We start from the raw sequence: 23707 nt of genomic DNA, 5'->3' as shown, positions 1-23707 counted from the left end.
AAGATGCTGTTTTTTTTTCATGGTAATTAATATGCACATAGGGTAGTTTATCTTAGGATACTATTATCGATTTGTGTTAATATAACAAGGGTAGCAATGTAGGTTAGGCAAGTTAAGTACAGTGTCATGTTTTTTGGCTTGAGTGTTCGAGGTTTAAATGTTTGATAATGTTGTTGGATGTGAACTAATGCTTGGGTTATGTGGATGCATGTTATAATCTTTGTTACCCTTATAAAATATATCATTGTGTTAGTACATATATTAAATACGTGATATGGTTGTGTGAAATTGTCATGCTCTTCGTTTATTTACCGAAGTATGGTTCATGTATGAATAATGGATCTTTGTTAATTAATTTAGTGCATGTTAAGTGCTTTTAGAATATGTATATTCGTATAAATGTTTAGTCACATGACATCCTTTGTATGATTGCATGATAGCCCCACGTGCATAATTCAACTTGATTACATAATCGGATTAAGGGTAATACCCTTTTAATTTAAAATTGCAAGAATAACTTTTCTTAACTCACAGGGAAGTTATTCTTAACGGTTTTAAATTACAAGTGTATCCCGTCATTGTCACCAAAAATGGATTATTCACTTTAAAATTTGGAAGTGAAAGAAAAAGAAATGTTCGGCTATTTAAATTTGTTGAGAAAAGGTCGTTAGAACTGACCTAAAGATCTGGTCTCAATATATTTAAATAATCGAACGTTCTTTATCTTTCTAATGGCTTGGTAATTTTAATATAACTTATTTCGTTGTTTTTTAATGTTACAAATTTGCATTTTGTTGTTTTGAGGGATCATAAATTAAATTGAAGATGAACTTGTAAATTTCGTTGCAAAGACATTAATTAATCGACTAGGTACTGATTTAGGGCGTTGTGGGGGTGCTAATCCTTCCCCACACGTAATCGACTCCCGAACTTGGATTTTGGTAACGTAGACCGTAAATTTGTCGTTTTAATTAAAATTAATTTTTATTTAAAATGACAACGTTTTTGGGTGTCCAATCACACCCTAATCAAAGATTGGTGGCGACTCCTCGAACCATATGTTTTTATCGTAAATGAATTTCCAAATTTTCGAAACGAGAGGTTTTCTAAAAATCACATTGTTTTTAATTAAAAATTCAATTGAAAAGAGAATAATTAAAAATGATGCGTTTTTCTAAATCTCGCTTCCCCACCGTTTTAAAAATCGTTTCGACACTTGTCTTCTCCTAGAAACTTAAGATATGTGGCTCTATAAACATTGAGCATGGTGATTGAGAAGTATTCGTGATTTTCTTCGATATGAGCTCGAACTTTCTCGTTGTTCATGAACCAACATAATCGACCTGCTATGCGAAACATAAATATATATAATCATATTTCTATGATGTTGTAAGAATTTAAAAGAAACCAAGACGAAGTTTTTTTTAATTGAATCGTACCAGGCGATACGGTATAACCATGCATGCGGAGTAGTCGAAATGCTAAAGAATCTTTGTGCAACTGGATTGCCACATCTGCATTATTTCCTGACTTTTCTGGTGACTCTCGAGTTTTGTAATTCCTGAAAGTTTTAATAATAGATCGACGTCAAAGGCTAGGGATGTTTATCAATCGTGGTAGTCGAAAAAGAGAGTTTTGGTTTTTATTGGAAGAATATTAATGTTACACGTGTGTATTTCCTAACGTACCAGTAAATCATGGCCAAATTGTCTTCAATTTCACGTGTAAAATGGTCAGCTAACCCCAATCTTTGTAGGTGATTGACCAAACAAAGCCATATTAGCTCTTCATCCATGGGAAAAGTTGGTGGAACTGCATAAAACATAATTTGTTCTTTTTAAAAGAATACTTTTATGAAGCAATCTATCCATGTGATGTCATATGATTAGAAATAAAATAAAATGAATTTGATTTTAATTTTAATTTTTTCTATGATAGGTTAGATTTAACCAAATATAAATCCTTAAAAAAGTAAAATGCAAAGTGAGTAGTGTATTGACAGGCTTGAGGAGATTTCTTCTGATTCTTCTCTTCAAGCTTATAGAGAGGTCATTTCCCTTGTTGATGCTCTTTTTAATCTGGGATTGATTGGTAAAATACGTTTAAAGCGTGGTTTTCAGTTTGTCGTGGTGGTTGTTTATCGGTAAGATACATTTGAAGTGTGTGGGAAGATGTGCTAATCTTCAAATGGTAGTCGGAAGATGTGCTAATGGAGGTCAGCCAAATTAAACTTCAACGTTTGTTCTGCATTTGCCTTGTTACCTCAAAATTTATTAAACCTCCATTAGCACATCTTCCGACTATCATAGAAAAAATTAAAATTAAAATCAAATTCATTTTATTTTATTTCTAATCATATGACATCACATGGATAGATTGCTTCATAAAAGTATTCTTTTAAAAAGAACAAATTATGTTTTATGCAGTTCCACCAACTTTTCCCATGGATGAAGAGCTAATATGGCTTTGTTTGGTCAATCACCTACAAAGATTGGGGTTAGCTGACCATTTTACACGTGAAATTGAAGACAATTTGGCCATGATTTACTGGTACGTTAGGAAATACACACGTGTAACATTAATATTCTTCCAATAAAAACCAAAACTCTCTTTTTCGACTACCACGATTGATAAACATCCCTAGCCTTTGACGTCGATCTATTATTAAAACTTTCAGGAATTACAAAACTCGAGAGTCACCAGAAAAGTCAGGCAATAATGCAGATGTGGCAATCCAGTTGCACAAAGATTCTTTAGCATTTCGACTACTCCGCATGCATGGTTATACCGTATCGCCTGGTACGATTCAATTAAAAAAAAACCTCCGTCTTGGTTTCTTTTAAATTCTTACAACGTCATAGAAATATGATTATATATATTTATGTTTCGCATAGCAGGTCGATTATGTTGGTTCATGAACAATGAGAAAGTTCGAGCTCATATCGAAGAAAATCACGAATACTTGTCAATCTCCATGCTCAATGTTTATAGAGCCACAGATCTTAAGTTTCCAGGAGAAGATAAGCTCGAGGAGGCGAGATCCTTTTCTAGGAAAGTGTTGGAGAAAATTGCGTTGAAAGATACTAGCTTTGGATGTACCGGGCTGAAGAAAATGGTAATCGAATCCTCCCCGCATCATATTAAAAACTATATATAGAAAGAGAATTAGTGGTATATTAATGTAACTAAAATTGATTTCCTAGTTTGTGATTGTGTAACAGATGGAGCATGAACTGAGATTTCCATGGATCGCTCGACTGGATCGTCTGGACCATAGAGCATGGATCGAGGACAGCAATAATACCATTTTGTGGGTAGGCAAGACCTCCTCCCACAGGTATACATATATAATATCAGCTTAACTTGACATTACTAAAATGATTAAAAATCTTAAAGAAATGCCTCGTCAAGGTCAAATACTTAAACATCAAACCTTTTGGAAGCAGATTGTCAACCCTGTTAAATAAGAAGCTATTGCAACTTGCTGTGGCGGAGTATGAGTTTAGACAGTCAACATACAGGAATGAGTTGGAGGAAGTTACACGGTGCATGTTCTTTTATATCATCGTCATCATCAGATCAGAATATGTTCTTTTATATCATCGTCATCATCAGATCAGAATACAAGATTTAGTATTTAATCTTAATTTTATGGAGAAAAAAAAACTAACCAGCCAAATAACTCTGTATAAATTATATATACAGGTGGTCCAAGAGCAGGGGTATGAGCGACATGGGATTTGGCCGAGAAAGAACTACGTACTGTTACTTTGCCATTGCTTCCAGCATCCCATTGCCGTATGACTCTGAAGTTAGGATGATAATCACAAAAAGTGCCGTTGTGATAACCATTGCCGACGATTTTTATGATACGGAAGCTTCTTTCGATGAATTGAACAGCCTCACCGATGCAATCGCAAGGTAATTTCCAATCACAGAACCAACAGGCTAATTTTCAATCCACTGATATGTAATTGAAACGTATTGTAGATGGGATGCTAAGGGATTGAGTGGTCACAGTAAGACCATCTTTAATGCCCTTGATGATCTCGTCACTGAAATTGTAGCTAAAGTTCTGCATCAGAATGGAATTGATATCACATTTTTTCTTCAGCAGACAGTAAGATTACACAACAAATCGGCGGTTCACTTATTTTTTTTCCCTTCGAAAACTAAATAACTTCTGTTTTTATTTACAATGAAGTGGTATGAAACGTTTAATTCATGGCTTGTGGAGGCGGGGGCAAAGTGGAGCATGGGTGGATTTGTTCCATCAACAGAAGAATACCTTGGAACTGGAATGGTATCCATTGCTCTACATACCCTTGTTCTTCCAGCTTCGTATCTGTTGAATCCAAGCCTAACAGACTGCAAAGTTAGGGCAGGGGAATACCAGCCTGTTACCAAATTGTCAATGCTTATACCTCGTTTACTCAACGATATACAGAGCTATCAGGTGAAAATCGTTGAATCTTCCAGATGCTGTTCCTTTCTATTTAAACAAGATCATTGCTAATAATTTATCCAAACAATCACAGAAAGAACAAGAAGAAGGGAAAATGAACTATGTTTTACTGTATATGAGAGAGAACCCCGGAGCAGACATCGAAGATTCGACTGCCTATGTTCGAGAAATACTTGACAACAAGTGGGGAGAGTTTCTCCAACATGTTCTGATGGATGATAGATTGGGAGAATTGCCAAAAGCATCCAAGTTTCTCCACTTATCATGCGTCAAGGTGTTCCAGATGTTCTTCCATTCGAGCAACAGATATGATTCCAACATGGATATGCTTCAAGACATCCAAAAGGCAATATATATCCCTCTAGATATTGGATCCAACTCAAAGTGATCAGCGTTATTTGTTGAGAAATCAATATTAGCCTAAATAAGTCTACACCAAAATTAATTTGATGTCATTGCTTACATCAATTTAGTTTTAATGTCATTGTTTACGTGAATTTAGTTAGCTGAAAATTAGGTATTTTTTTTTCATTTTTAATTTCAATGGTTTAAATTATTTTTCGGTTATTTTAATGAGTGGTTTAGATTGGTTCTTGTAACCTAGAAATACCCCATTTGTATTTGAATTTTATCATCCAACAATAAAAGCTTAATTACAAGCATTTGAAAGCTTTCTTAAGAGTTCTTCCTCTTTTACAATTTTGTGAGATTATTCTAAAGAGTGTTTTTATTCTTCTCGTTCAATTAGAGTTTTTACTCTATTTTGATTCAACATTAATGAGATAGCAATCAACGATCAAACTCCCCCACTGGTCCATCCCCTTCCAAATATGAAATACCAAAGATTGAGCTACCTACCTCTTCATTTGCCTACTATGTCTATATGTTATGTAAGTTTTAGTTACCAAAAGTGTTTCCTTTTAGCTATTTTAAACTCTAATGGGATGTTTGATTAAAAAATATAAGTTTATATTTGATAATATTATTATGTTTAGTTTATGTAACTTAAATATGCAATATTTTCTTGTTTGATTGATGAAATATAAAGTTATTTAAAATATATATATTAATCCATTAATATAAAAAATAATTCTTTACTGCACAAAGAATAAAGGTTACAATATTTTATTTTGATGATAAATAAATGCACTTCTCTAATAAATTAATTTCATATTTCTAAAGTTTTTCTTTTGATCAAATGACTCTTGGAAAAATGTGATTAAATACATGATATTTACTATGCTTTAAAAGAACATTTGAACGATAGAATAAAGAGGAACGTAAAATCTAAAATCTAATATATAGATAAAATGCCAATTTTCACACCTTATAACAACAACGATAATAATATAAAATAGTTGATTGTTAGAACAGTGAGAATCAATAACCATTAGGCCCCGTTTGGTTCACGGTAAATTTTATTCCTGGGAGGAATGTTTTCTTCCCAAATTAATATACCCACGTTTGGATGGGCGTCATTACCAAGTACCGGTAATAAACTAATACTAACAGTGAATTTTTTACTGTTTTCCCGGGAATACTAATCCCTCATCTCCCTTAGGTATTTGCTCATTCCCGTCCCGTTGTCTAAAATAGCCTTCTCCCCCTTCGTGGTTTTCTCAGTAAGATTTCCTCTGGTAAGATTTCTCATCCACTCTCTTTCTTTTATTTTCCCAGTAATGTTACTTGGTTTCCATATTTTGTGGTTTTATTTCTGAAACCTCTTGAATCTTTTCCTAATGTTGGGTTTGATTCCTATTTTCAACCTCCTATTTTGTGTTGATTCTTTTCCCCTGCCTTAGATTCTTTTCCTGATAGTCTATTTTCAGAAAATTAAACTGAATTCGACCTCCATGCTTTTGATTTCAGCTTGTGGTGAGTAAAAGTTTCGTCGTTAGGATCCAAAAATCACATGAAACTCATACTTTCTCTGACTTTGCTTCCTATTTTATTCATTTTGTTATCCACAAAGTACACAATTTCGTGCTTTCCCAACTAAGCTTGTTGCTTTTTGTATGTTGTTTAGGGTTTTTATAGTCCTCCATGCCATAGGTTTTAAGTTTGAGACTTTGTTTCATAAAAAAAAATCTTTCAATTGTTTCTTGGGTTCTTTTCCCTTTGTGTGCTTGAGTTTTATTACGTTACCCATTTTTGCTGTCGAAAAATACAAAATTGAATATAGAGGTCAATGCTTTTTAATTGCTTTCTCGTTTCCTTTCCCTTTGTGTGTTTGTGTTTTAATTTTTTTTCTTTTGTGAGAATTTTTCAGGCCTATATTCTAATTGAATTATTCTCTTCACTCCCTGTGGAATGGTTTTTCTGCTTATCATTGTTAGGCTGTTAACCTATTTCTGATATTGCTTGAGTTTGATTGTTGGTTAATAGAGTAATTACATTAAATTTATATCATATTTGGTGCTTGAAGATGTATGGTGAATGGTGAGATATGTCATTCATTATCATGAACATGGTTTTCCTGTTAGGATGGATAGATTGTTTATAGTGTAAGAAATCTTTATATATGAATAAAAAGTTTTTCCTTTTCTGATAAATAAAGTTAGCAGCACTTAAAATGACAAATTGAATTGGTGGTCTTGAGCTTTAACCTTTTTTGACCAAAATCTGTTGGATTACAAGAACAAAGAAAACAAGCTGAATTGTGGGTGCCCGACTCTTGAACTTAATTCTGCTTAGTTTATTTATGGTATGATATATATTTTAGAGAAACAAGCAATTCCTTTTATATGTTTTCTGTGTGTGTTGGGTATTATGACAATCTGATGTTTTTATTGCATATATGGTTGGTTTTTATGTTGGATAAGTAGTTCATGTTCTGAGAGAATGTTCTTGAACAAAATTAGGTATCGGTGCGAAGATCCCAAGAAAATGTTTGCTTCTTCATGTTTCTTTGGAATCACCTAATATTCAAGAAACTCTTCTTGGGAGAGTTTCATGCATGGTTGGCAGAGACCGAATTTGGTAACAAGGTCTGTTGTGTTTTCCATAGCTTGTATCTGTTCTTTACTTATATTGTTTTTATTTAGGAAACACACCCCCATGTATGGTTGTCCAGTACATAGAAATGGATGGACAATCTTTTCATGAGCAACAGTTTCAAGGTGGAAATGATTAGCTACGATGAAGTAGCTAAACGTTTAGGTAAGGTAGTGAAACCGGGAGATTCTGAGAACATACTATTTGTTGCAGAGCAATTGCGGTGTTTGGATGATCAGGTACAATTGATTATTTTTTCCGGTTCAAATTGTGAAGCGTGAGAGTGCATTAACTTACATTACAGATGAAGGTGCCATTACAACTAATTCAGCTCATATTGTATCTCCTATTTCCTTTTGTTGGTTGCTTTTGTGTTGTACATAATAACCGTCTCATTCGTTGATTTCGTTGATGGTGTGAGTTGAAGTGGCATGTAACTAATGACATATTTTCATTTTTGGAAAAGACGGAAACTTGGAGGAGAGAGCTTCAAATGGCGGTGGAAGATGGCGATGAGGAAGGGTTTGAGGAACTCTAAATATAAATATGTTTTTTTTGGGGGGGGGTTGTTTTCTGGTTAGAGTCTGCAATGAAATTCTCCTTTCTGTTCCGTTATTTCTTGCTAATTTTCCCGTTTACGTGTACATAAGAAGTCTTGAGAATATATATTTTTTTCTTTTTGGAATACATAAAAGGCTTCTGTTCTCGGTCTCCACCAACTGGAAAGTAATGTTTGTTAGCAGTTTGTGTGTGCATATGTATAATCGACTTTGATTCTTGAACCTAATACACTTATATAAAAGTGAAATTTGATTCGACTTAGAAAGTATTTTTTTTAAATGCTGAATTATTAGAGATAAATAGTGAATTACTTGAGTTAATTTACATTTTTACTTGAATTTTTCAATTTCGAATTGAAAATTAAAATAATATTGTTTTAATATTTAATTAATTTGATTATTATGTAATCTTTTATTTCATTATTTTTTTCAAATTCTCTTTAATTTTAAGTCCATTCTGACTAAATTTAAACTGCATGTCTTCAACCCCTATAATTATAAAGTGTAACTTCAGTTTTTCTCACAACAATGGTTTTTTTAATTTAATTCCTCAAATTTATACTTTATATTTAATTTGATCTTCTTACTATAATTCTTTTTAAATTATTATTTTTAAGTTGAAAACAATCAATATTGTAACATTATATTTAATTACACTCATGTTTAAACAACTTCTCAACAAATATATTCAATTTAACTAAATTCAAATTTTACAAACTTAATTAAAATAAATAAATAAAATTTAAATGATAAAACAATATCTTTAAACTTAATTTCTTTCCCTTAATTTCGTTGAATAATCTCTCCTGATCAGAACATTGCACTAATTTAATTAGACGAGTGAATTGACTTTTTAAGACAATGATAATATATTTTTAGATAAATAATATAAAAATTAATATTATTTATAATTAAAACAATACATTATATATTTACTCTTTTATTCTACCCATTTTACTTTTAAATTTTATAAAAAAAATTATATATAAATTTTATTAAAAAGTATATAAATTTAGAATAATAAAGAAATATATTTTCGATGATTTTTTATATAAATATTTTCATTTAAATATTTAGAATTCTACTTGTTAACACTTATAGAACAAGGACAATTTGGTAAAATATACATTCCAATAATCATTTATTCCTTCAACCAAATACTATAATCTTACATTCCTGCCAAACCAACCAAACACAGTAATGTAACATTCTCAGTAATCCTATTCCCAGGTAATCTTTTATTCCCACTGGTAATCTTACATTCCGTGAACCAAACGCACCCTTAGGGATGATAATAGGGCGGAACGAGTTTTGATTGTCCAAATCCGATTCAAAATGTTTATTTCTAAATTCAATCTTTAATTAAATATTAATTAATTTATTTATAATCTGATGTGAAACTTGATTTCAAATTAAATATTAATGTACTCATTTTAAAGTTGATTCTAAAATTTAATTGTATATTCACCGATTAGTTTAGTGGAAAGAGATATTAGATTACTTAAGTAAGGTCTTAGGTTCAAATTTTAATATTGTGAATAGATCAAACTGAGTTGAAAAAGTCATTCTTATAAGGGATCTCTATATTATATTCAGTTCGAATTAATTGGTCAATAAAACAAATAGTGTTGGTTAAATAATATATTTATATATATAGAAAGAGAGAATTTTCCTCTTAGGGTGCGTTTGGTTCACGGAATGTAAGATTACCAGTAGTAATAAAATATTACCAAGGAATAGAATTACTGGGAATGTTACATTACTGTGTTTGGTTGGTTTGGCAGGAATGTAAGATTATCGTGTTTGGTTGAAGGAATAAAAGATTACTGAAATGTATATTTTACCAAATTGTCCTTGTTCTATATTTTTAACAAGTAAAATTCTAAATATTTAAATAAAAATTATTTTAATAAAAATTTTATCTGTTGATAATATATTACTTGAGTATTTAAATATATCATATATTATTTTAATTTTAATTAATATTAAATTTTACATAATTTATGGTAAAAATATATTAATGTTTACATTGTGGAAACTAGCTTCAGTTCATATGTGACGCATTCACTATGAGGTTTATTGTATTTTTCAATCGACAAGGTTTACATTCTTCTATGTACAATAATTTATCATAGATATTCATAATAATAAAAAGATATAAATTATTTTTGTTATCTAAGATATAATATTTATTATATCTTCTATATACAATAATTTATTTATTTATCTTTTATATTTATACTTAATTTTGCATACTTTCTCATTATTATTTATCTCATGAATTTATATTATAAAAACATAATTCAAATAAGTTAGAAAATGTACAAGTTGTTTCGAGTAGTCAATCACATCATTCTTTTGACCTAATTAATTTTCTATTAAAGTCGAAAGCAAGTAAAATGTAGGGTAAACCATCGGTTCACGTTATTACAATATGTATTACAATGACAATATTATTCAACCGTTTGAAAGATTATGTCAATGTTGACCATTTAGCCATTAAAACCAATTCAAACATTTTTTGTCCAATTTTTTTTTGTTCTATTTCAGGTTATACGTTACCTTTTGGACCATTAATTTTCGATTCAATTTAGAGTGAACAAAACACATGAATCTAATTCAATAACATACAAATTATGATCGATAATATTCTGAAAATATTAAAAGTTTAGAAATCTAAAGTAGTCTAAATAGGATTTTATTTTTTAGAGTTTAGGATTGTTGAAAATTCAATATTAACCTAAATAAGTTCACACCTAAATTAATTTGATGTCATTGCTTACATCAATTTAGTTTTGATGTCATTGCTTACATCAATTTAGTTAGGTGAAAATTAAGTATTTTTCTCATGTTTTAATTTCAATGGTTTAAATTATTTAGTGCTTATTATAATGAGTGGTTTAGATTGTTTCTTGTAACCTATAAATACCATACTTGTATTTGAGTTTTATCATCCAACAATCAAAGCTTAATTATAAGCATTTGAAAGCTTTCTTAAGAGTTCTTCCCTTTTGCAATTTTGTGAGATTATTCTAAAGAGAGTTTTTCTTCTTCTCAATCAATTAGAGTTTTTACTCTATTTTTTATTCAACAATTGGTATCCGAGCCACGTTTTTAAGGTCTCTTGAAATTTTGAGTATGCTCTGTGGCTGCAGTTGTTAACTGATCTTCCACATCAGAAAAGATTTCTTAAGATTATTGTCGGGGTTATTACAAACCTTGTGGAGCTTCTTTGTGTTTAGAGTAATTTAGTACTCTGCACGTTTGTTACTCAAGCTTGTTCGGTGTAGTCAAAGCCTTGTCGTTAAGATGGGTGATCTTCAAGTAGTTGGAGGAATCAAGAAGCTCAGCAACAAAAACTACAACACGTGGGCAACATGTATGAAGTCATACTTACAAGGTCAAGACCTTTGGGAGGTTGTCGATGGTAGTGAAGTTACACAATTGGTGGCAGAAGATGCCAATGGCATCTTGTGAAAGTGGAAAATTAAAGCAGGCAAAGTAATGTTTGCTTTAAATACCACAATTAAAGAAGAAATGTTAGAGCACATCCGGGATGCTAAAACACCAAAGAAAGCATGGGACACTTTTGTTATACTCTTTTCGAATAGGAACGATACAAAATTGCAACTTCTCGAGAATGAACTTCTATCAATGGCGCAACGCGACATGGCGGTTGCCCAATACTTTCACAAGGTGAAGTCGATATGCCGCGAAATTTTAGAATTAGATCCAACAGCTGCTATTGGGGAATCCATGATAAAAAGAATAATTGTCCATGGGTTGAGACCCGAATATCGAGGGTTTGTTATCGCTGTACAGGGATGACCGACACAACCATCACTTGTTGAGTTCGAAAATTTGCTTGCAGGTCAAGAAGACATGGCCAAGCAAATGGGAGGAGTCTCGCTGAAGGGTGAAGAGGAAGCGCTCTACACCAGCAAAAGCAGGGGCACTTTTCAGCAGTATATTGGCAGTAGATCTAAAAAGGATGGTGACAAGGTGAAAAATTTCCAAGGAAATGAAGGCCCCCATTCAGGGGGAGCTTCCAAGAATCGCGATAATAGTAGAAAGTTTGATGGCAAGTGTTACAATTGTGGGAAGATGGACCACATGGCAAAAGACTGTTGAAATTAATACTGCTACTTCCAGTTTGAAGGAGAATAGTAAAGATGGTTGGGATGCTGAAGCGTTATTTGCTAAGGAGGAAGAAGAATTTGCTCTCACGGTAACAATACCATAACGAATTGACTACAAGAATGACTGGATCGTAGATTCGAGCTGCTCAAATCATATGACGGGTGACAAACAGAAGTTACAAAACCTGTCTGAGTACAATAAAGGTCATTTGGTGGTGACAGCTGACAACTCAAGGTTACCAATAACTCACATCGGTAAGACGATAGTTACGTCTCGATATAATACTAACCATGTACAACTTCAAGATGTTTATCATGTCCCAGGAATGAAGAAAAATTTGCTATATGTGGCTCAACTTACGTGAAGGTTTTTAGTGATGTCAAAATCTCATAAACACCAACAATGGAGGGACGACGTTTTTAGTCAATTTACGTGATATCGGCAGAGTCTGCATATGTAGACAGGACAAGGAAAAATGAGACATCAGATCTATGGCACATGCGGTTAGGTCACGTTTGCTATTCTAAGCTAAGTGTGATGGTGAAGAAGTCGATGCTTAAGGGGCTTCCTCAACTAGACGTAAGAATAGACACGGTCTGTGCGGGATGCTAGTATGGTAAAGAACACCAATTATCATATGACGAGTCGAAGTTTAAAGCAAAAGAACCGTTGGAGCTGGTTCACTCTGATGTGTTCGGACCAGTTAAGCAACAGCCAGTTAGCGGTATGTTGTACATGGTAATATTCATTGATGATTTCTCCAGGTATGTGTGGGTTTTCTTTATGAAAGAAAAATCTGACACATTCTCAAAGTTTAAAGAGTTCAAAGAATCAGCTGAAGGAGAAGTGAGAAAGAAGATATGTTGCTTGCGTACAGACAACGGAGGAGAATATAGATCAAACGAGTTCTCTCAATACCTAAGGGAATGTCGAATACGTCATCAGTAAACTTTTTCCAACACGCCACAACATAATGGTGCAGCAGAAAGAAAAAACCGGCATCTTGCAGAAATTTGTCGAAGTATGCTACATGCAAATAATGTACCTGGAAGGTTTTGGGCTGAAGCAATGAGGACTGCAGCCTTTGTGATCAACAGACTTCCTCAACCAAGGTTAGGATTTGTTTCACCCTTTGAGAAACTATGGAACATAAAACCTACAGTTAGTTACTTTCTAGTATTTGGATGTGTATGTTATGTGATTGTTCCTGATCATTTACGGAGCAAATTTGATAAGAAAGTTGTTAGATGTATCTTTGTGGGATATGACAGCCAGAGAAAGGGGTGGAAATGTTGTGATCCAATTAGTTAAAGATACTACACGTCACGAAATGTGGTATTTGATGAAACATCTTCTTGGTGGTCCTTAGGGAATGAGGTGTTGCCAGATTCGAGAGAATTTGGAAACAAGCTACAATAAAAGATGGGAGAACATGTTGTTCAACTCCAAACAAGTTCAGATGAATCAGAAGATCCAAATAGCGATGATGTCGAACAAAGAGTGACCCAGAATCCTTGCCAAACTGGCGTGTATCAACAACCAAATGAAGAAGGTGGGCCTAGTGAAACAGAAGAATCAATTCCACAATCTCAACTCCGAAGGTCAATAAGAATATGAAGGTCAAATCCTAAATATGTCAATGTAGCCATAATTGAAGAAGTAACAGAGCCTGAGACGTTCGAAGAAGCATCGCAGAGTTCTGAGTGGATGACAGCTATGAAAAAAGTGATCGATGCACTTCAGCAAAATCAAACTTGGGATCTTGTGCCAAAGATAAAAGATGTGGAACCCATATCTTGCAAATAGGTTTACAAGATAAAGCGTCGTCCAGATGGGTCAATCGAGAGGTTCAAGGCACAATTGGTAGCTCGTGGTTTCTCTCAACAGTATGGACTAGACTATGATGAAACATTTAGTCCAATGGCAAAACATACAACCATACGAACCCTACTTGCACTTGCAGCCAACAAAGACTGGAATTTATGGCAGATGGATGTGAAGAATGCTTTTCTTCATGGAGAGATAGATCGAGAGATCTACATGACCCAACCAATGGGTTTTCAGAGTCAAGATCATCCTGAGTATGTGTATAAGCTGCGAAAAGCACTCTACGGATTGAAACAAGCACCTAGGGCATGATATGGTAAGATTGCTGAATTTCTAACGAAAAGTGGCTATTCAGTAACACCTGCAGATTCTAGCTTGTTTGTCAAAGTCAATGAAGGTAAGCTAGCTATAGTGCTAGTGTACGTGGATGACTTAATCATAACCGGTGATGATGAGGCAGAAATTCTTCAGACAAAGGAGAATTTATCAGTTCGTTTCCAGATGAAGGAACTTGGACAACTTAAGCACTTCTTTGGTCTAGAAGTTGATCGCACACACGAAGGAATATTTCTGTGTCAACAGAAATATGCTAAAGATTTGTTGAAGAGGTTTGGAATGCTCGAATGCAAGTCAATTTCGACGCCAATGGAACTAAATGTCAAAATGTGTGCACATGAAGGAAAAGATTTGAAAGATGCAACAATGTATCGGCAATTGGTAGGTAGTCTGATCTACTTAACCTTGACCCAACCTGACATTTCTTATGCAGTTGGTGTGATGAGTCGGTATATGCAAAATCCAAAGAAGCCTTATTTGGAAGCAGTTCGACGAATACTGAGATATGTGAAGAGTACAATTGACTATGGTATTTTGTACAAGAAAGGTGAAGAATATAAGTTAGTTGGTTATTGTGATGCTGATTATGTAGGAGATCATGACACCAGGAGATCAACAACTGGAATGTGTTTAAGCTTGGCTCCAGAACAATTTCTTGGTATAGCAAGAGACAACCAACGGTATCATTGTCAACCACTGAAGCTGAGTATCGAGCAGCAGCAATGGTAGCTCAAGAGAGTACATGGTTGATACAGTTGATGAATAATCTATATCTTCCAATAGATTATGCAATTCCTTTGTATTGTGACAACCAATCGACAATTCGGCTGGCGGAGAATCCTGTTTTTCATGCAAGAACTAAACATGTTGAAGTACATTACCACTTTGTTAGGGAAAAAGTTTTGCAAGAAGAGATTGAGATGAGGCAAATCAAGACAGGTGAGCAAATTGCTGACTTATTTACAAAAAGCTAAGTTCATACCTAAATTAATTTGATGTCATTGCTTACATCAATTTAGTTTTGATGTCATTGCTTACATCAATTTAGTTAGGTGAAAATTAAGTATTTTTCTCATTTTTAATTTCAATGGTTTAGATTATTTAGTGTTTATTTTAATGAGTGGTTTAGATTGTTTCTTGTAACCTATAAATACCCTACTTGTATTTGAGTTTTATTATCCAACAATCAAAGCTTAATTATAAGCATTTGAAAGCTTTCTTAAGAGTTCTTCCCTTTTGCAATTTTGTGAGATTATTCTAAAGAGAGTTTTTCTTCTTCTCAATCAATTAGAGTTTTTACTCTATTTTTTATTCAACAAGGATAACAATTTAGGGGCAAGAAGAAAATGAATCACACGGCTAGTTCCGTTCGGAACCGGTATTTCTGAAAACCGCCGATCAGTTCATTATTATTTGATAAAATGTTGAGTTCAATTTTCGCAGATAAAATCCAATTTCCAGCATTCTGGTGGGTATAATATGTATGATTCTTGAAGCATTGTTGAAGTTGTCAACCTTCACATCCTGCTTTTGACAGACAGTTCATGTTGTATTTGGTCCCTCAAGACTCTCCTAAGCAATTTGTTAGATGCAGTTCTGGGAAACTCTGGGATGGTCTTCACACTGGTCACTTGTGATCAATCAACTATCAATATGTCTCTCTTAATGCAAACCACAAATATCCCTATCCAATATATTTATTTATGTAGAAACATATTCAAAAACAAACCACAATACACCTAAATGGGTATAAGCCTATAACTGAACAACAATGCTATTGCAGAGAAATTCTAATTTACAATGAATCCGAAATAGCTTGACCATCCCAATTTTTTGTCAAAGTAAAAGGCAATTGCATAAATGTAAATAAGAAACTCTAAAACATCCTCACGTTACATCTGTCTGTAAATCTTGTTTAACATTAAAATCAATACGATCTGAAGCTTTCAATTTAGCAATTCAATCCAATTAGAAATCTGCATTAAGAACTCAAAATAATCATCTGATTGGATTTAATGCAAGTTATCAATGATTGGAACTTACAAAAGCTTAAACTTAATACATGGAGAAATATCACATAGCCACATCTATGTATAATCTCAAAGAGACCCAAAGATCACCCAATTAAAATTATATTGCCCCGAAACAACCATTTCTATGATATAAAATGGTTTGCATCACAAGCAGTTTCTACTTTTTTCTGTTCTATATTACTATAGCTATTGTTTCTCTAAATTTGAAATATTCAATCATTTGAAGTTAATTGTTCTTATCCCACAACAAATCCATCAAATAAGTTGTCAAAATGCCAGTTCAGCTAGACATGGTAGTAAACACATAAATATAGTCAAAATTGTCATTAGATTCATTCATATGAGACCAGATTAAGAGTATTCAAAGAACTAATGACTAACCATCCATGGTATGGGACAAGAAGAATGAAGAGGATGACCATCAACACTGTTCAATGCCGTGTTGTTGGAGAAACTACCATGTCCATTGAAAAGAGGAAAAAACAACAAAACCAAAAACACATAAATCAATGTCCAAATTGAAGGAAAAAATAAAAAACATCAATGTCGGCCAGGTTGAAAGGAGGATGCACAGCAAGATCAAAACCACCATCATCTTCTTCTTCTTCAACCCTATTAATGGTCTCAATAGCCTCCAAAGGAGCACTCACATTCAAAGAACCCACAAAGCTCCTATTTCTACACCAAGTGGAGACCTTGAATGGAGAAGAACCAGGTAAAGTTCTTATCTTTAGGCCATTGTTGTTGGTGTTTGAAGGAATTGAAGGTCTAGGTTTTGAATAGAATCTGATTATAGGGAAGGGTCTTAAGCCGCATTCTGACAAAACCCAACTGGCCATTGCTTGCTGCGAGTCCTCAAAGATTGTGAGGGCTAAAGCCAAAAAGTTTCAGCCTTTAAAAAGGGCATCATATAAGAACAAAGAGATATACATAGAAAGAAATAAAGCAGATAACGAATAATGTGGTCTTTGAAATCAGAAGAGGAATTGAACTCTGTGAGATTTTGTCGCCAATTCGAAGAAGATGACTGTTTTCCTTCACAACAACAAGCTAACTGGGAGAAGAATATGAGAAAGGGTATTTTAGCCCTTAAGCACGGGAATGAAAGAATACCTAAGTTAGCTGTGGGAATAATATTCCCAGTAAAACAGACCAAAAAAATACTTTTGGTATTGAGATATTACCATCACTTGGGAATGTACCCCCATCCAAACCTGGGTATCTTAACCCAGGAAAAAAATATTCCCTTAGGAATACAAAAATCCATGATCTAAACGTCCCCTTAAAATATCAAAATTATTGAAAGAAAGAGAAAAAGAAGGGAGATGGGGAATTAAAAGAGAAAAAGAGGCCAAGAGATCATGTGTAAGAAAAAAGGACAAAGGAAAATGTATACAAAGGAGAGGGGTGTTTTTGTAAGCACCTTTGAGTCAAGTCGAATTTATTTAGTTTACTCTTTAAATTTCCTAAACTTTAGTTATTTTCACGAATTCGACTGTAAAAGTAAAAAATTCACTCTATTAAATTAAATCATATATAAATCTATCATATTCAATTATTTTTATTATCCTTGCTCGTCATTACATGTAGAAAGGCCATTTTGACTACTAATTAACATGATATCAATCGTGAGCTTTGTAGAACATATTTAAAATAGGACATAACAGTAAAGAATATACTTCTATGTTTGTTTGTTTTTTTTTTTAATTTTTGTATCTAATCTTGCTCCACTATTTATGAAATCTGTATTTATTTTCGTTTGATTGAATGCGAAGTGAGACGGACCTTCACAAAACCCTATCCCATTAATAATTTTACATACTTATCTTCAAAACACATCATTTAATATAAAATAATTTTCTAAAAGACTTTATCACTGTATGAATAAAATATGTAAATTAAATAATTTTGAAATGTTATGATCAAAACTATCCATATCAATATTTCATTCACTGAACCCTACCTCAACTACAACTGAATAAAAATCTATTTTACAACTTTTATTTCTACTACCACTGAATTGGACATAGGAGATATCATAGATCAATTATCGTGTGTGAAATGAAGGAATAAAAAGATAATAAGATATGCGTGTGTAAGTATAAAAGGAAGGGATAAAAACATAAAATTAATCATTTTCATCTGTCGGTTTGAACAGCAAAGGTAGATTGTCTCTTTCAGTCAGATGGAATACTTGGCCAATAAATATTTTCCTTTTAAGTTTTTTGTGATTTGACCTGGAAAAAAATTAGCAGCCATGTTTATTTCAGACATGAGATATTTAGTATAAGGTGAAACGAGAGACGAGGGACCAAAATGTGTTTCTGTCCTCAAAATTTGTCGGCGCATATTCTCTAGAATGAAGAGATTGGACTACAACGTCTTTGCATTCATTTTGGGCCACAATGTGTTTCTGTTCTCAAATTTTGCCGTATCATCTTTTTCGCAAATGATGAAAATTCGACTACGACATCTTACCATTCATTCTCCATTTCAATTATTGACTTATTGGACCCAATTGTTACATTTGTTTCATACTTCACTGTATATGTTCTTTAATGAAATTGATGTTGAAATAAAACAAAAATAATTTATATTTTTTTAAAAAATTAAAATATTACTTTAAATCAATAATTTATGTACAAGCAGTTCTATAATATGAAGGTCTCGATGTAAAATAAAATAATTTAAATTATATATTTATCTTTAATCATTCAAAAAATAAATAATTTTTAAAAAAATATTATTATTATTTAAAAAAATAAATTAACTGTTTGTGAGATTTGCATTACTAACCCTTGATATATCCCTTGAAATAAGTGGTTGTATGTCGGGATACATAATCAAACAATGAAACTCGATAGTGATTAAGAACAAACATCTTTGACATTCGATCAGCTACAATGTTGCATTCTCGTGGGATTCAAAGAAGCTTTGTAAACCGAACTTCATTTCAAATAACATAGATGGCTTTTAACTAGGGATGGCACGAGACCTGAACACAACCTGATCCTGTTGGGTCAGATTTTTTTTTTAAAGTAGAGTTTGCGTCATGTCGAATTCGGGTTTAGGGTGAAAATATTCAACCCGATCCGACCCAAAAAATATAATTTTACTTTATATATCCCCACTATATATATTTTTCTATTAAATCCTTATTTTTTTATTGAATAAAAGTAATATTTTTATAAATATATTATTCCATATCGAATTTGGGTTTTATCTCAAAACGGTGGGTCAAGATTGGATCAGGTGTATATTTTTCGGGTCGGGTTGACCAAAAACTCGACCCAACACGACTCATGCTCATCCCTACTGTTGGAATGGTCATTAAGCTTTTTAGGGCAATTGTGGGGAAACAATCCAACTTAATTTTAGAAAAGATTGGGTTTTAAAAATAAATAAATTTGGAATCACCATCGACCTTTGGATTAGCTAGGTCAAAATTCCAAAAACATCCTTTAAAATAATTTTACGAAAAATAATTTTAAAAGATAAAAAAATGGCATGCGTTTAACCAAAAACTCATTTTGAAAAGGGTTCGGGAGTAGATTACGCGTGGGGGAGGATGAGCACCCCCACAGAGCCCGAAATAGATACCTAAGCGATTATATGTCATCTAAATATTGAAATTTGCAAATTTGAATATACATTTAAATTATGATCCTATTAAAAATCTCAAAAATTGTATTATTTCGTATGGACAATCCTCAAAAACACACTTATTGTTATTTAAGGCGCGTTTTTATGGATTCTCCATACAAAAGATCATTACTATGTTTTTCTTAAATTATATATTTAATATATATATATAAGTAAATAAAATAAAATAAAGAAATCATTGGAGCATATAAAAAATGTTATTTGCGTGGTTAACTCTTGAAAACATATTTCTTATTAGTTAAGGCCCGTTTACATAAATTTACCATACAATATAATATTCATTTAATAAATGGTTCATATGTATAAAAAACATTTAATACACGAAACAAAGTTTATTAAAATTATAAGGCATATACGAGCATGGTAAAGAACTAGGATTGAAACATGAATATGCTAAAATGAGGTACTAAATATAAAATAATAAAAATAGAAACAAAGGAGCAGAAAGATATAATAGTAAACATGGCGTAAAACATCACAACAATGCAAATATCTTACAACATGCATACTAGAAGTGAAATAAACCCAAAGATGTTATGCATGACTAAAATGAACAATATAAAAATAAGGTCCTAAATTTAAGAGAAACCTGAAACAGTGGCTAACAAACAAACAAGGACTAAAGTAAAAGTATATAAAATATAAAATCAAATGTAAAAAAACATAAGTTAATAGGCATACATGACTAAAATAAGATGGAGAAAAAATTAAAGGGACTGAAACAAAATTAATCTAAAATTTAAGGATTGAGTCAGGCATTCGGCCAAAGCATATATAAATGTGGGTAGTGACTAAAATAGAAACGGAATGAAACTTAAAATGCAAATTAAAATAAATTAAAATAAATTTCAGTGACCAAATAGAAAATTTACAAAGATATAAGGACCCGAGAAGGGGTTTACCCACGCACTAAAACACACACTCTTCTCTTCCCAAAACAACATCGCGTAGCATGGGGTATATAACCCCGAAACCCTGGCCAAAAATGGCCTAAATCCCCATTTGCTTCATTTTCGTTTTTTCCCTAAAGGGGAAAACCCTTTTTTCTCTGCCCTCTATCTTCTCTACTCCTCGCCGGGGGAGGCCGAAAACCTCCGGCCAACGTTCACTAAAGCACTCCACCACCGCACAAGGTGATCGGAGCTTGAGAGAACAAGCCCCAAAACAACCTTCTCTCTTCTGTAAACCTGAATCCAAACACCTCTAAGCCTAAAGACCCACTGCTCGTCCTAGATCTAAACATTTACCTTCGAAAATAAAAACTTCCCAACGACGTTTGAACTCTCCGGCAAGAAGAACGGTAAACCTCTCATTTCCTTCGTCATTCTCTTTCTTTTTCCTTTCGGCTTTTCTTTGAAAAATCCTCTGGATTTTAGCTCTCGGTTCTCTTTTTTCTTTTCCTCTAAAAAATCCCGATTTTTGTTGTTGTGTTGCTATATACCATCGAAAATGGAGGATTTTTTTCTCTTTCTTGCTCTGCCTTGTTCGATCTTTGCTGAGGGGAATATATCTTTCCTCTTTTTTTATTATCTTTTGTGTTTTTGGTCCGCATGCGAGAAAAATGAGGAAAGATTGTAACTTTTGCTAATCTGTCATGTCATAGGAGGGGGACAAATGGCCGTTGTAGGTGACAGGCGTCGGCGGGTTCGACGATAGTAAAGCCGATCGGTCGGGGCATTTAATGCCCCGGATATCTTGCGATCTTACCTCGAAGTAGCCGGACGACGTGAAACGGAGACTGAGAACGGGCGCGTGAGGTGTCTGGAAAGACGTGCGTGCGGCCCATTCGCGAATTAAGGCAGTTGATCTCCTCGGGCTGAAAGTGAACCATTGGATCGTTGATGAGATCCAACAGATCGGATGTACTGGCAGCGACTGAAGCAGCATTAGGGTGAGATAACCCTAGATCGACCCCTAATTTGGACTGTTGGTATTGTCTAGATCTCACGGTTGTGAGCTTGCAACGCTAGGCGAGGGGAAAGCTAGGGTTTCCTCTAAAACCTAGCAGATCGGGCTACTGAACTTGGGCCTCCTGTTTTGGGTTGTTAATTGGGTTTTCGATTATCGGCCTGCAACAGAAAAAGAAAATAATCTAATGTCTTATATATATATTCGATTTACTTATTTAATAAATATTTATGCGTCTAATAATCACATACATCCATAATATATTTATGCGCATAACTAATATAAATGATTAACTCATAATAATAATAATAGTATGACCATATATAAATAATTATATATATATAACCCAAACGAAGCTCGATTGAAATCCCGGACAAAATGAGCATATACACCTACTTTTACTAATGGGAGAGGACTAAAGTCTGCGCTCGAGACAAGGACTAACTTCACTGTTTTTTTACAGTCTGATTACCCTTGAAATCGTTCAAAACCGTAAGTCCATTCCACTTAAAAATCAATCTAGAAGATTTACATCTCAACTTGAAGAGGCATAACGATAACGATAACTTCCCAAAATCCAACTATCCAACCACCTAAAATACTAAGAAGTCATGACATGAAAAAAATAGAAAGTAAAAAAGATAATTAAATAAACTAATCCGTTTGAAATCCATAGTTAGAATTAGAGGTGCACAAAAAATCCGAATATCCGATTTTGGGTAAAAAATATCCGAAACCGGATTTTGAAAAAATCGGTTTTTTTTTAACCGGATCGGATATTTAAAAACCGGATAGTATAACCAGTTTGAGAAAAAATTGAACGACCGGTTTTTTTACCGGATTAAAAACCGGTTTTTTTCAAACCGGATAAAAAACCGGTTTTTTACAAACCGAAACCGGTTACACCGGTTACACCATCCGACCCTCTAAACCGGTTAAAATCCGAACCGGTTTTTTTAAAATCCGGTTTTTTGGGTTGGGAGAAAAAACCGGATCGGTTTTTATCCGGATCGGATTGAAATCCGGCTTATGTGCATCTCTGGTTAGAATAGGAAAATAGAGTGAATGAATTAGGTTTGAGAACCTAAAATTCTGTTGGTCTTTTTCTGTATTTTCTTCTATAGATAGACCGACATTGAGCAGGTGGCTGACTCGAGAAAATTTAACTGAACTTCGATTGAATGACAAACACCGAACCAGAAGCAGCTGCATCTAAAACACCAAATTGGATGAGCTGAATTACTTCTATTGTGTTGTGAGAAAATTATTGGCTGAAATAGAGTCTCACCAGAATTATTTTCTGATCTAGTGTGATTGTTACAGTACCTGTCGAAAGTCATCGGAAACACAGTGTGTCTTCAGAAAGTTGTCAAAAACACAATGCGTCTTCAGCTTTGTTTAATGGCATAAAAACGAGGAAGACACGTTGTGTTCCCAGCGTCTTCTCCGGAAGACAAACTATGTTCCCGACAACTCTCCGATTATTATAATGTTCACGTCATATCAAAAATTAATTCTAACGATATCTTAATTCAACCAAAAAAAATTCAAAAACTCTACAACAACAATTCAGTCAATTGGATGACAGTTCATGTATTCACCTCTAATATCTAACAGGTTTAGGATTCCAATATTTCATTAATCATTATGTTGAAGTCAAAATGGAAGGAGAAGAATAAAGATAAGGGTACCTCGATAAGTTGGTCGAAATTAAATTCTAATATTATTTATTATTTTAAATTAAATTAATGTGTCAAATAAAAAAATATGATATATTTTTT

General features: G+C 33.2%; 1 protein-coding gene across 1 annotated transcript; it reads left to right on the top strand.

Annotated features, from left to right (window-relative positions):
* Positions 1-2172: 2172 nt before the first annotated feature.
* LOC120121785 ((E,E)-geranyllinalool synthase-like) lies at positions 2173-5360 on the top strand. The gene is made up of 11 exons (XM_039141069.1): positions 2173-2215; positions 2427-2550; positions 2678-2799; positions 2898-3115; positions 3222-3337; positions 3447-3545; positions 3706-3921; positions 3991-4120; positions 4205-4456; positions 4539-4839; positions 5308-5360. Coding segments are annotated over exons 1-11 (1608 nt in total). The 5' UTR covers positions 2173-2187; the 3' UTR covers positions 5310-5360.
* The last annotated feature ends 18347 nt before the right edge of the window (positions 5361-23707 follow it).

The sequence above is a fragment of the Hibiscus syriacus genome, unplaced genomic scaffold (genome assembly GCF_006381635.1).
Source record: "Hibiscus syriacus cultivar Baekdansim isolate YM2019G1 unplaced genomic scaffold, ASM638163v2 tig00110383_pilon, whole genome shotgun sequence".
Taxonomy (NCBI): domain Eukaryota; kingdom Viridiplantae; phylum Streptophyta; class Magnoliopsida; order Malvales; family Malvaceae; genus Hibiscus; species Hibiscus syriacus.
The sequence above is the reverse complement of the archived record's forward strand: the minus strand, read 5'-3'. Positions and strand labels throughout refer to the sequence as shown.

Excerpts from the sequence above, each read along its gene's own strand:
- LOC120121785 (XM_039141069.1), top strand. The coding sequence starts at position 2,188 with ATGGTAGTCGGAAGATGTGCTAATGGAG. Across the intron at positions 3,338-3,446 it reads GGCAAGACCTCCTCCCACAG|ATTGTCAACCCTGTTAAATA; the intron begins GTATACATATAT and ends TTTTGGAAGCAG. Across the intron at positions 4,457-4,538 it reads ACGATATACAGAGCTATCAG|AAAGAACAAGAAGAAGGGAA; the intron begins GTGAAAATCGTT and ends AAACAATCACAG.